Source organism: Benincasa hispida, chromosome 9 (assembly GCF_027475165.1).
Source record: "Benincasa hispida cultivar pf3 chromosome 9, pf3_genome.v1.1, whole genome shotgun sequence".
NCBI classification, from domain to species: Eukaryota; Viridiplantae; Streptophyta; class Magnoliopsida; order Cucurbitales; family Cucurbitaceae; genus Benincasa; species Benincasa hispida.
The window spans coordinates 47,725,681-47,739,279 of NC_143486.1; the positions used below are offsets into that span (position 1 = coordinate 47,725,681).

General features: G+C 38.0%; 1 protein-coding gene across 11 annotated transcripts in view; it reads right to left on the reverse strand.

Annotated features, from left to right (window-relative positions):
- LOC120086318 (uncharacterized) overlaps positions 1-13,599 on the reverse strand; it is a 53,013-nt gene that overhangs the window by 23,791 nt on the left and 15,623 nt on the right. For all 11 annotated transcript variants that reach the window (XM_090317996.1, XM_090318002.1, XM_090318004.1 and 8 more), the window contains 2 exons: positions 7,329-7,425; positions 5,927-6,096 (listed from right to left, as the gene is read on the reverse strand). In XM_090317996.1, coding sequence (XP_090174122.1) covers positions 5,927-6,096; positions 7,329-7,425 — 267 coding nt within the window. The remainder of the gene's footprint in view (positions 1-5,926; positions 6,097-7,328; positions 7,426-13,599) is intronic.

Sequence of the window (13,599 nt, forward strand, 5' to 3'; positions counted from 1 at the left end):
CTAAAAAAAAGAGTCTGCATGGTAGAAGAATGGCATAGAAGCAGGGGCGGCATCTTAGAGGTCTGGGTTCATGAAGGCTCTCCAATTGATACATATATCTTGAATTGAATAATCCGCAAAGGCCTTTGATAGAGAACACCATGAGGAGCATTCAGTTTAGTTGTCTCAAAGCGAGAAAACCAAGGAGTCTCTTTATCGTGGAAAACCCTTTGATTTCTTTCAAACTATAAATCTGTAAGCAAAGCCTTAACAGTATTAATCCAAAGGAGTTTTGGTGTCAGCTTAAACTTTGGCCCCACGAGTATTTATAACGCACTTTCTTTAGAAACTTTTCCAAACACCCAACTAGTATTAAAGCAAGCAAAAAGTTTCTGCCAGCAATTTCTAGCATACCAACAGTCAAAGAAGAGGTCCTGCAAATCCTCCCAATAGGCTTTGCAAAGGGCACACATATTAGGAGATAGACATTGTGCAGGCACTTTTTTTTGCATAACTGAGGAACAATTAAGAAGCCCAAAAAGCATGATCCAAATCGTTATATTAACCCTCTGAGGGCTCTTGAATTTCCATAAAGCTTTCTTCAAATGCTTATCTAAAGGGGAGGCCAATGATAGATGTGTAACAAGAGATTTGACGGAGAAAGATCCATTAGATTCAAGCAACCATGAGCGCTTATCAGGGGCATCCCGCACCAAAATCTTAGAAATGATGCTCAACAAGTTCTGAAAGTTAATAATCTCTTCCTTTTTTAAAAATCTACGGAATTCAATGGACCACGAGGAGGTGGAGGAATCCCAATGTTCCATGACCGAACCATTGAGATTAAGTGCTATTCTGAATAGATTCGGGAAACTGACCTTTAATGGAATATTATCTACCCAAGGATCAATTCAGAATGCGATTCTGAGGCTTACTTTTCCAGAAGTGTGCCAATTGAACATGTCCCTCCCATGAATACTCTTTACAACTTGGCTCCAAAGGGAATTTTCATTATTTATTAGATGCCACCCCCATTTGGCTAGGAGAGCCAAAATTCTTGCTCTTAAGCCACCAAAGCCAAGCATTCCATCCTCTTGAGCCTTAGTAATGAACTCCCATTTTACTAAGTGATTGATCGTCCCTCCTTTGTGGCCCTCCCAAAAGAAGTTCTTCATGATTCTCTCCAATATGACGAGCACTTTTTCTAGCAACATAAATAAAGACATATAGTAATTGGGTAAACACGAGAGAACGGACTTGCAAAGTGTGGCCCTCCCACCTCTTGATAAGTTAAACCTTCTCCATTTATCTAGCTTTCCTTGCAATTTGTCAATGACCGATTGCTAAAATGACACTTTTTTGGGATATCCTCCCAACGGTAAGCCAAGGTACATCAAAGGTAGAAGCTCCACTTTACAATTAAGTTGTGCAGCTACTGAGTTCAGCTTATTGTCCTCTATACTAATCCCACAAATTGCAAAATTTTCCCAATTTACCTTTTGGCCGGAACACCATTCGAAAATTTCAATATTTTTTCTTAGATTTCCGATCATCTCATCATCATATTTGCAGACTAACACAAGGTATCGTCAGCAAACTAAAGAATGGAGATATGCACCTTATCTTTTCCCACAAGAAAGCCTTCATATTTCCCTTTTTCGTGCAGCCTTGCAATCAACGACCTTAGAATCTCATTGATCAAGAGGAATAGAAAAGGAGAAAGTAGGTCTCCTTGCCTAATGCCTCTTGTAGCCTTAATTCTACCCCTAGGTCTTTCATTTATAAAGATAGAGAACTTTAGGTTAGAAACACAATCCATTATCCAGGAGATCCAATGAGATCAAATTTTTTCTTTGTATAACTTTCTCCGGAAACTCCCAATCCACTCTATCAAATGCTTTTTCTAAATCAAGCTTTAAAACCCAACCTTTTTTCTTCTTGGATCTATACTCTTCCACGACTTCGCCGGCAATGAGGATAAGATCAAGAATTTGCCTTCCTTTAATAAACGCACTTTGTGTAGGGGCTATTATGCTTGGCATAATTACTTTGATTCTTTCAGCAAGGACTTTTGCTAAAGTAAGTGTAGTTAAGCTAATGGTTTCTTAACTTAGAAGAAATAGCATAACTGGCCCATCCTTGTTGGCAATCGACCACCAGTTTTCTTTTAATCAAACGACAACATTCTTTGACATTCAACCAACTGTTGCAGAATCGAAATGGGACTAGACCCCATTCGAATGCTTCGCTTCAAACAATAGGGGGAAGTGGTCGGATAGAAGTCTAGCTCGCCTAACCACTCTTGAATTGTCGAAAACCTCCTCCCAATTGTTTGATACGAAGAATCGATCAATAAGAGATTGCGAAACTATCGATCCTTCTCTTGACCATGTCAATCTTCCATTAGAAAGGGGGATTTCCAGCAAATTAGTATCTCCAATGAGTTTATTGAATTTTCTCATTCCTCTTGTCATTCTTTCTATAGGGAATCTCTCTTGAACACCGCGGGTCATATTGAAATCTCCCCCTATGCACTATGGCTCTACATAATGATTAGCAAAAGAAGACAATTTTGACAATAACCTGCTTCTTTCTCTATAATCTGTTGGGCCATAAACATTTGTTATTTTTTTTTTTGGAACAAGAAACAAACCACTTCATTAAGATAATGAAAGCTATTACAAGTGAATGAAAGGAAACAAACACTAAAAACATAACATAACAAGGATCAGCAAGTGCACCAGGACATCTCAACTAGATTAACACCTCCATAGCACTCTCATTATCTCCTAACTATTAAAGCAAACAACACACTTTTTGCAAGTAGACAAGCATTTGACTGATAAAGACCTTTCCCCTTTGATGACCTCTATCACTGAGATCTTCCCTTCGTCCCACATGGTTAAAATACCTCCTAATCTGCCTATCGTTTCAATATAATACCATCCAACATCCTTCGCTCTATCAAACTTATCTCTCTTTGTTTCTTGAATTAACACTAGGTCCGGATTTAGTTTCTTCATCAAGGTCAAACTACTATCTTGACAGAATACTCAATCCCAACTGTCTTCCACTTATGATCTTGATCATCCAAGGGTGATTTCACAGTCTTCTAATAGAGAATGCAGATTCTAGGGAAGGTCGTTCTTGTTGAGGGGAGGGAATGAGAAGAATTCAGATTTATCCACTGTGGGAGCTTCTTCTATTTGAAACAATTGATCCATCTCCTTGCCATATTCATCCAAATCAATAGATTTCTCGTGTTTCTTCTGCCTCCGAATTCTCAACCTCTTCACTGCTCGCACTTACAATTGAATCTTCATCAGAATCTTGCTGCCTCTGTCTTGACTTGGAATACCTCGCATGAAAGATAAATCCGAGCCAGGTAGTTTAAGATCTGAGAGAGTAAAGGAGCACTATTGTAAATTGGAATTTTCTAACCTATTTGGGAATATGCCAGGGATCTGAATTTTAACACAACATTCTTCGAGAATATCTGAGTTTGTAATTGTTGTCCATGAATTAAAAAAAGGTGGTCTTCTTCTTAGCAAAGTGTTTGGGAAATGGCTTCGACCAATGTGCACATTTTTTGGAATCTGAGGATGGTTTGTTCATGCTGCATTTTGCTTTTAGATTCACCGGAGAGAGACTTTTCTTCTGTTGGAAATTATCAACTTCTTTCTGTCCATGGGAGAAGATTTTACTGTAATCACAACTTTAATGACCTTACTACGAGAGTTGGCAACTTCAGAATTAGAAACATCACTCTATGTTGGCTTCGAGACAACTTTAGGCATGGTTTCATTGAATGGGTTGTGGTAATCGACAGAAACAGTTGTGCTTTCGACAAGCTTAGACATTTGGACTTCCTTCAAATAGCAATCAACGAACAAATTTTGAAAATACCTTTTCGCGCCTTTGCGAGCATCGTCCCTCGGACTTCCATCTGATTTTCGAGGCATAGCTGAATTCTCTATCCTCATTAAGACGTTATCTCTGTTCACACCTAACCAGATTGGACTTCTATTGAGATGAACTTCCGCCTGCGGTTGGGAAACAAATGTCGGAGATTCCTTGTGACTACACTCCTGCGATCACCCCAACGAACTTTGTATCAGATTATTCCTTCGATTTCCCTTCGAGCAAGATGCAAAAGGATTCCTTGAGAAGTTGTAGGGGTTACAAGGAGTAGCAAGAAAGCCCCATTCTTGATTCAAACTAGAGAAAACTATATCTTCATTTTTCAAAGCTTGTTTTAACCATACTAAGTCAAATGGGTTCGAAAAGTCTTTAACAAACAATGCTCCTTTGACTTTATTAAGGGGGTCTAAGAACTCTATACCTCCATAATTCAGGAAAATGTTATGCTACCTTTGTTCTCCTCAAAAATTTCTATGGTAGATGACATAGAACCACATAAATTTCTTTTAACTTGAATTTTTGCTTCGGTAGCATTAATAAAATTCAAAGTTTTGAGTGCAATAGATTCTAATCCGCCAAAGTAAGCCCCAATAGCTTCAAACGTTTGCCTGCTCCTTTAATCTAATGGTAGATTTCTAATCAAGATCCCACCTTCATATCCCTTTACCACATTCGGTCGTCTGTGCACTTGTTTCTTCCATTTTTCAAATTTCAAATGAAACTGACCACATTCCTACCATTTTCCTAGATAATCTATTATTTCCATAATGACGTCTGTATCAAAATATAACTTCAGTGTGTTAGCTATTTCTGGCCATTCATAAAACTCAAATAGTAATGAAACAATCTAGAGGTCATTAAAATCTGCCTTAAAAACATCATAGTTTCTCCGAATCCAATAAGAAAGTTTGCTCTGTTTATCAGGTCCAAAACAGGGGCGAATTGGGCGTTGAATTTGACGTCTTCCTCCAAGCTCCGTTTCTGCTACAGCTGAACAAAGTATCGAATTCCTGGTGATTCCTTCATCTCCAGCAAGTTTTTGAGCATTTCAGCAAAAGCCAGCCATCCTTGTGTTGAGACGCCCACAGAATATGTAAATATTGTCTGCCTCCTAAAGATGGCCAAACAACGCATCTCATAATCCAACCCGAAGAGATGTGTAACTTGGATAACTTTGTTGCCCCGCTTCCATCCCTTCCATTTCTGAGGAAAAAACTAGATAGAGAGCTCTTGATCAAATCTGATATATTTTCCACAAACCAAAAAAATTTGCAATTTTGAGAGGACGAGTTGTTTCCTACTTCAACGTCTTCCACAATATATTTGCCAAATTCTCGCCATGTATAGAAAAACAAGTTGTTCACCTTGCAACTCTTTACTTCCATGGTTAAAATATTCGGGATTTCAGGTGTGGGGGATGACGGGTTGATGGGAAAGGAGGTGGATGCTGGTGGTCGAAGTTGTTGGACACAGAGAGGGAGAAAGGAGAGTTCCTTTAGAGATGCTTTTAGATGTAACACTAAGGCGATGGGCTTTGATGAAAAAAGACTGAAAAACTGATCGGAGAAGGAAGAAAGGTGCTAGAGTTTTGGTCGGAGAGGGAAACTTCCTTTATTTATAACAAAAACACCCTAACTAATTATTATTCTACCGTTAATAATATCTTAATAATATTTCCAATGTACCCCTATCAGTGCTCTCACATAAACTAAACCCCAAACCAAGGGAGGTTAAAAGAAACTCCATCAATTGGTGACTACAAAATTCTTATATACATTTTTTTTTTAATATAGAGAAGCCATATTAAAATTTATAGAAGTATAAACCAAAGAAATAACAAGAAATATCTCCAGTTTAATAGATAAAGACAACAGGAAATGTATAAAACCCAATAAATGATGTTATAGGTTGAAACAATAAATCCAATCATTAGGAAAAGAACAATGCAGGAATGAGTAACACTCACACCTCTAAGCCACACAAACAATAAATTTGCACAAACCAATTTTATGGCAGTATGACATACCTACTTCACACGAGGGCAACTTCTGTGCACAATGAGTCAAGTACAAACGACAGTACGCAGACGCCAAAGGATCAGCCAATCCTCTAGCCATCACAACCAAGCGCTGTGCGACAACTACAGGTTGATCACACAAGAACTGCCAGCAAGGCAATAAGGCTAACTCCAAATAACTGAAATAAGAAGAAATAACCTACTGTTAGCATAAATAATATTCCGTAAAACAGAAGGTTATTGCAATGTATACAAAGGAGTTTTGTCACAATCACATCCTCTGATCAAAGACAAAAGTCAGAAAGAATTCTCAATCTCATTTTATAAAAATTAAAAGCCAACAGAATTATCTCAATACACAATTTAATGGTTTAAACTAAACTAAGATACACAAAGAAGAAATCTCTAATTTTAGGAGAGACAAATTCTGAATTTCATAGGCCATCAGATGGTTAGCAACATCAAAAGAATCATCTGAAATCAAATTATTCTTAAACCAAGTAAAGAAATTAATATCAGATGAAGAGAGAGAGAGGGAGGGAGTTTTGCCAATTCTTTTCGTGAGAAGTCAGCGGGTTTTTCATGATAATCATTCTCTTGGTATGTTCGTTTGGATTCCGCCTGTCATCTCACCTCCTCATGGTGTTCTCGATCTAAGGCTTTTTCAAATTATTCTATTGAGGACACTAGTTTGAATTGGAATGCTATCATTTTCTCATTCCAACTTAATTTGTATCTTTTATTTGAAATTTTATTTTCAATTATATCTTTTATTTTTAGCATTAGACTTTTTTCATTACATCAATGAAAGGTCTCGTTTCCTTTTCAATATATGTGTGTGTGTGTATATATGTGTATATATATGTATATATGTATGTGTATATGTATGTGTGTGTGTATACATATATATACACATATATATTCTCTTCTATTTCTTTTTTAGCCTTCTCTCTTGCAAGTCTATTTTATGACCTTACTTGTACAGGATCTATTCTATATATGTGTGTGTGTGTGTGTATACACATATATATACACATATATTCTCTTCTATTTCTTTTTCAGCCTTCTCTCTTGCAAGTCTATTTTATGACCTTACTTGTACAGGGTCTGTTCTATATGTTGACAGTTGTGTTCTTGAGTTCTATTTTACAAGTGAAATAGTAAAAGAAAACAAAATAAAAAATAAAAAAATAAAAAATAAAGCAATAACTGACCAAGTACAAGTCCATTTGTCATGGCCACCCCACTAACCCTGCCTTCTGAAAGTTCTGATCTGATAGAACCCAGGTTCTATGGACCATTAACCCCATAAAATGAAATTTAGGCCATGTTCAAAATTCCCACTTTACATAAAGGCAAAATGACAGCATTATCTCTTGTTAAATAACCCAGCAAAAAGAAATAACTTTACATGCGTGGAAGAAGTTCTTGAATGGCACCAATTTTGCAAAACCAGTTATGACATGTTTCCTTCGCGTTTTGGCAAATGTCCTTTATTTTGAAGTTCTCTGCATCAAAATCACAATAAAAAGAAAACTAAGCTTATTATATAGAGATTTTAAAAACAAAAAAAAATGCAAAAACTTTAATGGAGGGAGGTCTCGGGTTTGATGGCTTAAAAATAGAAACTTGGCACTTTTTGGCTAAATGGGGTTGGCGATTTTTGCATGAATCTGCTTCGTTGTGGTGCAAGGTGGTTCAGAGTATTCATGGCAAGAATCAATTTTCATGGAATACGGCTGGAAAATTTGGAATGAGCCTAAGAAGTTCAAGGGTTAGCACATTTCCAAAGTTTGGTTGCAAGTAGAGGCTTTTGCAATTTTTAAATTGGGTGATGGCAGAAGAATTTCTTTCTGGAAGGATGCATGGAATGGTAATTAAGCACTTTGTTCTCGCTTTCCACGACTTTTCAGGATAGCTTCATAACCAAATGGATCTGTTTTTTACCATTGGGACAGTGTTAATTTGTCCTCGGAAATTTCACTCAGAAGGTTGCTGAAAGAGGCTGAAATTCTTGATTTTGAGCAGCTTCTTCATTTTTTAATGGGGAAGAAAGTGGAAGACCAATAGTCCAAAAAGAATTAATATTCTTATTTGGGCAATGATTTTTGGAACATTAAATTGTTCCTCAACTCTTCCTCTTACATTATTTATCTCCATCAATTTGTCCACTTTGTCAAGCTGCAAGCAAAGACCTTAATCACTTGTTTTTCGGCTGCTGTTTCTCTTGGTTATCGGAAGAAATTACTCTCCATATTCCGTTCCCAGTGGGTTTTTAGAGAGTCTTTCAAGGTTAATGTTGTTCGAATCCTGGTGGGTCCATCATTCAAGCCTCAATCTAATTTGCTTTGGACAAATCCGGTCAAAGTCTTGCTTGCTGAAATTTGGTTTGAGAGACCAAATGGTTTTGCGTGACAAATCTCTCGCATGGCTAGAGCATTTTGAAGTTGCAAGGCTTAATTGTTCCTCTTGGTGTTTTCTTTCCAAGCTTTATGCTAATTTTCCAGTGCAAGATATATTTTTGAATTGGAGTGCTTTTATTTTCTTTGATTAGTACTATATTTTGCTGTGGAAATTTAAAGAAAAATAAATAACAAACATTTTTTCTGGAGTAACTAACAATCTTTCTGGTGTGTGGAAATTTAAAGAAAAATAAATAACTAGAACTATACTCATTGTTTAACTTGAATTTGTGAAGAAAATATTATTCTCTCTTTTCTATATTGTGAACAGATACAAGATCTTCTTATATAGAAGAATAACTATCTACCAATAAGGAAAAGATCTTACATGAAAATAATTATAAATACAAACATTTTTTTGGGTAAGAGAAACAGTTCATTCATATGTACAAGGGAAAAACCCCAAGCAAAAGGAATTACAATAGAGATCGCCAATTACTGACGAAAAGGATAAACTGAAATGAGTGCAAGGGTACTTTGTTTTACACCAAGAAAAAACAGTAGGTAAAACAAGCTCCAAAAACCAAGTACTAGAAGAAAAGGCATCATTAGATAGTCTTCTATTCCTTTCACCCCATAAGCACCAAAAGAACGCACGAATAAAGGCCAACCAAATCGTCTTCTTGGTACCACCAAAAGGATGACCCACGAATAATGAAGCCAAAACTTCAGAGATGTTATTAGGACAAGTAAATGACCGACCAAATGCAGGCAAAATAAGATCCCAAAAGCTAGTAGCCAAAGAACAATGCAAAAATAGATGGACCGGCGTCTCAGCATGCTTGTGACACATGAGACACCAAGAGGAAGAAAGAGACATATAAGGCATACGGTGCCGCAAACGATCGGCAGTATTAATGGGCTGAGCTCCCAAAGAAAGATATTATTTTTTTTGGGATATCTATCTTTCCAAATCACGAAATAAAGATCAGTCAAAACAGAATTCATATCACCCACTAAATCAGCCATAAGAGATTTAACAATAAAACTCATAGAAGGATCAAGTGGTTGCAACTAAGTATCAGGAGAGGAATGCAATCTGACAACGGCCCGATAAAGGGATACAGAAGCCCATTCAGCAATCTCCAACTCAATAAGATTACGTCGTAAGTTTAAATTCCATGCAGACGTAGAAGGGATCCCGGCATTAGCCCAGTAACCTCTGGTTGCTTCACAATACGAAAAAGTCTCGAATAAGCATTGGCAAGAACACAACTAGAAGCACCATTACCAATATGACGACTAATCCGATTGGCAATCAAGTCGATAAATTGACAAATGAACCTCCATGGAGCTTTGGAAGAACCACTAGAGAAGGAGAGGGCCAAACACAATTAGAGGAATAATACTTAACAACAATGAGATTCCTCCCTAAGGCATCATGCTCAGATAAGAAATGGCAAGTCCATTTTGCAAGAAGAGCACAATTTTCTATGTTTAAAATTTCCAATGCCAAGGCCACCCAATAATTGAGGATGCTGAGAAATCACCCAATTCACATTGTGCATGCCACCATCACCATGAGAACCTTCCCAAAAGAAATCTCAAATCAATTTGTCAAGGCAACTAATAACAGAGGAAGGAGCTTGAAACAAAGACAAATAATAGGTAGAGAGGCCAGAAAAAGTGGCTTGAATGAGCGTGTGTCTACCCCCTTTCGATATACGAGCGTACTTCCAGTTATGAAGTTTATGCAGAAATCTCTCCACCACAAGCTGCCAAAACAAAACAGACTTAGAATTGCCACCCAACGGAAGCCCTAAATAAGATGCAGGCCAGAAACCTCTTTTACAACCAAAAGAACGCAACAACCATTCAAAATCAGAGTCTGAAACATGAATCCCAAGGAGCTCACTCTTGACAAGATTAATTTTAAGCCCTGAAGCACATTAAAAAATATGGACAATGTCAAACAAGTTTTGTATTACAGATCTCTCGACAGTAGAGAACAACAAAGTGTCATCATCAAACTGTAAATGGTTCAATGAAAAAGTCAATTGACCAATAGGATGAGCAACAATAAGACCCAACGTGGAGCTATGATCAAGGAGACGACTCAGACAATCAGCAACTAAAATAAATAAGAAGGGAGAGAAAGGAGTCCTCCTGTCTTATGCCGCATGAAGGAATAATATTTGCCACGAGGACAACTATCAATAATGATGGAGTAATTCGCACTAGTGATGCAACGTCTGATCCATGTGCGCCAATGACAACCAAAACCTTTAACCTAGAGAACGGAGTCGAGAAAGTCCCAATCAACCATATCAAAGGCCTTCTCAAGGTCGAGTTTTAGGACAACCCCTGGTTTTTTCATAAAGGGTCCAATCATCAATAAGCTCATTAGCTATCAAGTAAGCATCAAGAATCTGTCTATTAGCCACAAAAGAAAGCCGATTGGCAGCAATGGTTCAAGGAAGAACCTTCTCCAGACGATTCGATAAAACACGAGCAATAATCTTGTAAACACATGGAATGAGACTAAACGGTCGATATTAGAAACAGATTTAAAGTCAACTTTCTTAGGAATCAGACAAATATAAGTCTCATTTAGTTTAACATTAATAACCACAGAAGTGTAAAAATCATTAATTAACATCATATCATATTTAAGAATAGTCCCTTGAAAAACTCAGTTGTAAAACCATCTAGGCCAAGGAATTTACAAGTGCCAAGAGAGGAGACAACTAAAAATACCTCATCTTCAGTAAAGGGACGCTCTAGATCCCTGGCTTGAGAGGAAGAAATAGGATTCCAATCGAGATCGGTTGGAAGAAAGCATTGACCACTGTCTTTTGTGAAGAGAGATGAATAAAATGTCAAGAATTCAGTCTCAATATCATGGGAGGTCAAAAGGCTAATGCCATCTCTAGAAAGAATTTCAGTATTTGAGGATTTACAACGGCGGGCAGCAACAATTCTGTGGCAAAACCGGGTGTTTTCATCACCTTCAAGAAGCCATTTAAGCTTACGATGTTGCTGCCAATGGATGTGATCTTGAACAGTCAGATTCTCAAACTGTTCTCAAAGTAAGCGGCGCCTATTAAGTTGTTCCTCATTAAGGCCATATTTATCTCCAAGTCATCTAATTTTGATAACTACGACACAAGAGAAGGAAGTTTTGTAGCCTCACTGCACTGAGTGTTATTCCGATCACGAATAATTGTTTTTGAACCCTAAAGTTTCATCATAAGATCATGGTCTGGCCAATCGGTAATAAGGTGGTGATTCCACCAATCCTCCACCAAGGGGCGGAAAGAAGGGACCTAAAGCCATGAATTCTCAAATCTAAAAGGGCAAGGACCCTAATCGATACTTCCTGAAGGTAAGACCAATGGGAAATGGTCAGATGTGGTTCGATCCAAGCGTTTGAGAGTAACTAATCCAAATTTACAAAGACAATTCTTTGTAAGTAAAAATCGATCAAGAAGAGACAATTGTATAGGACCAGAGCTAGACCAAGTAAAGCAACCATTCATCAAAGGAATATCCTGTAATTGATAGTCAGATATCCATTGATTGAAAGCATGCAATCTAGAGGATATTGTTCTGTCATGTGATTTCTCCCAAGACCACCTAGTGACATTGAAGTCTCCACCAATAAACCAGTTTTCACCTCCCAAACCAGCTAAATCGTCAAGCTCTTGCCAAAAATCAACTCTAAAAGCATTATCTGATGGGCCATAAATTATTGTAAGCCAAAAAGAGAAACCATTTGTTAATGATACATGAATTGAAACAGAGAAGCGGCCCTGGATAACCTCGAGGATAGAGAAATCAGGCTCACTCCAAAGAGTAAGAATATCCCTTTATGTATCAATGGCGCCCAAGGCAATTCAACCAATGTAGGAAGAGCTCCAGATAGATTTAATCAAAAAGGAATCAACTGATGACAGCTTTGTTTCTTGTAGGAGAACAATACCAGGGCTATGTTACTGAATTAGCTTCATAACCAAAGTACGCTTCCTCCAAGAATTAAGGCCATGTACATTCCATGTGAGGAATTTCATTGGTTTTCGGATGTGCCCTCCCTAATAGCCAAAGGTGCAGATTTATTATAGTGGATCGAGGAGTATAGGCCTTGTAACTCGCGTTGAAGCTTGGGTTTTTTGCTAGTAGTATTTGTGATTTTTGTGGTTTTTGGAGTAGGAGGAGGGATAGATGGAATGGCCCTAACACATAAATCATGAAAGGACAATAGAGATGCCAATTCATGAAGACTGGTGGATAAGGTGGGTGAAAAGGTTCGTTTCTTGTTAAAAAAAAAAAGGTGGGTGAAGATGATGGTGGTTGTTAGTTAATTGGGTGAAGGGCATTTATTGGGGAGTTTGTGTCTTGGTTAATAGGAAAATCGAATGGGAGGTCTTGACTGGTACTTAAGTCTGGTGGGAGTGGGGGAAGAGTGTGTATTGGCAAATGGTGAGTTTCATTTGGCTGGTTGCCAAAGATGGTCATATCGAGGGGGTGAAAGGTGAAATTTGCCTCTTTGGTAGGGCTGGAAAGGTAACCCTCTATATCAGAACCGGCAAAGGGAAGATTTGGTTTGTTGGCTGAGGTGGAATGCATAGTGCTAGCTTGTAAGGTGGTGGGTCCCGCTTGGAAAGTAACCGCGGAGAGAGAGGGTCATGAAAATGAGGGTGAGGCCAAATTTATGGGGCTATTATGCTGATTTTGGAAACTAAATGATGAGGTTGACTCAAGTGATTTAATATGGCTAGGGTTTTCGGCAGGATTGGAGAGAGCTGTAGGGTCAGGATGTGGGTCCACTGTTTGATCAATCAAGGAAAGGGCAGAAGGAAGATTTATCTACTCCTTAATTGTAGGAGATTCGGTCAATGGCTCAAGATATGGGGAGAGAGGGAGAATCCAATTGATTTGTTTCAATAGCGATGGACTTACCTTTTTTGTTCATCCGAGAGTCATTAAGATCCACAATTTCAACATCCACTTTATTGCTAATTCCTTTTGGGAAGAGGGTTCCGCCACTACCCCTGTACTCCGACACCGACAACTTGGATTTTGACAATTGTTTCATCGTCGGTAGCTCCCTTGGTAATCAGATTTCATATGGAATGAAGCCTCTCTTATTTTCTTTGATCTTCAAATGTGCAAAGGAAAGAATCGGTCCTCTTTCAGTTTGATTTGAGGGATGAAGATATCCACCACACATGTCTTCAATTTACCTCAAGGTGGCTTTGGTCTAGAATGTAATTGGGAGAT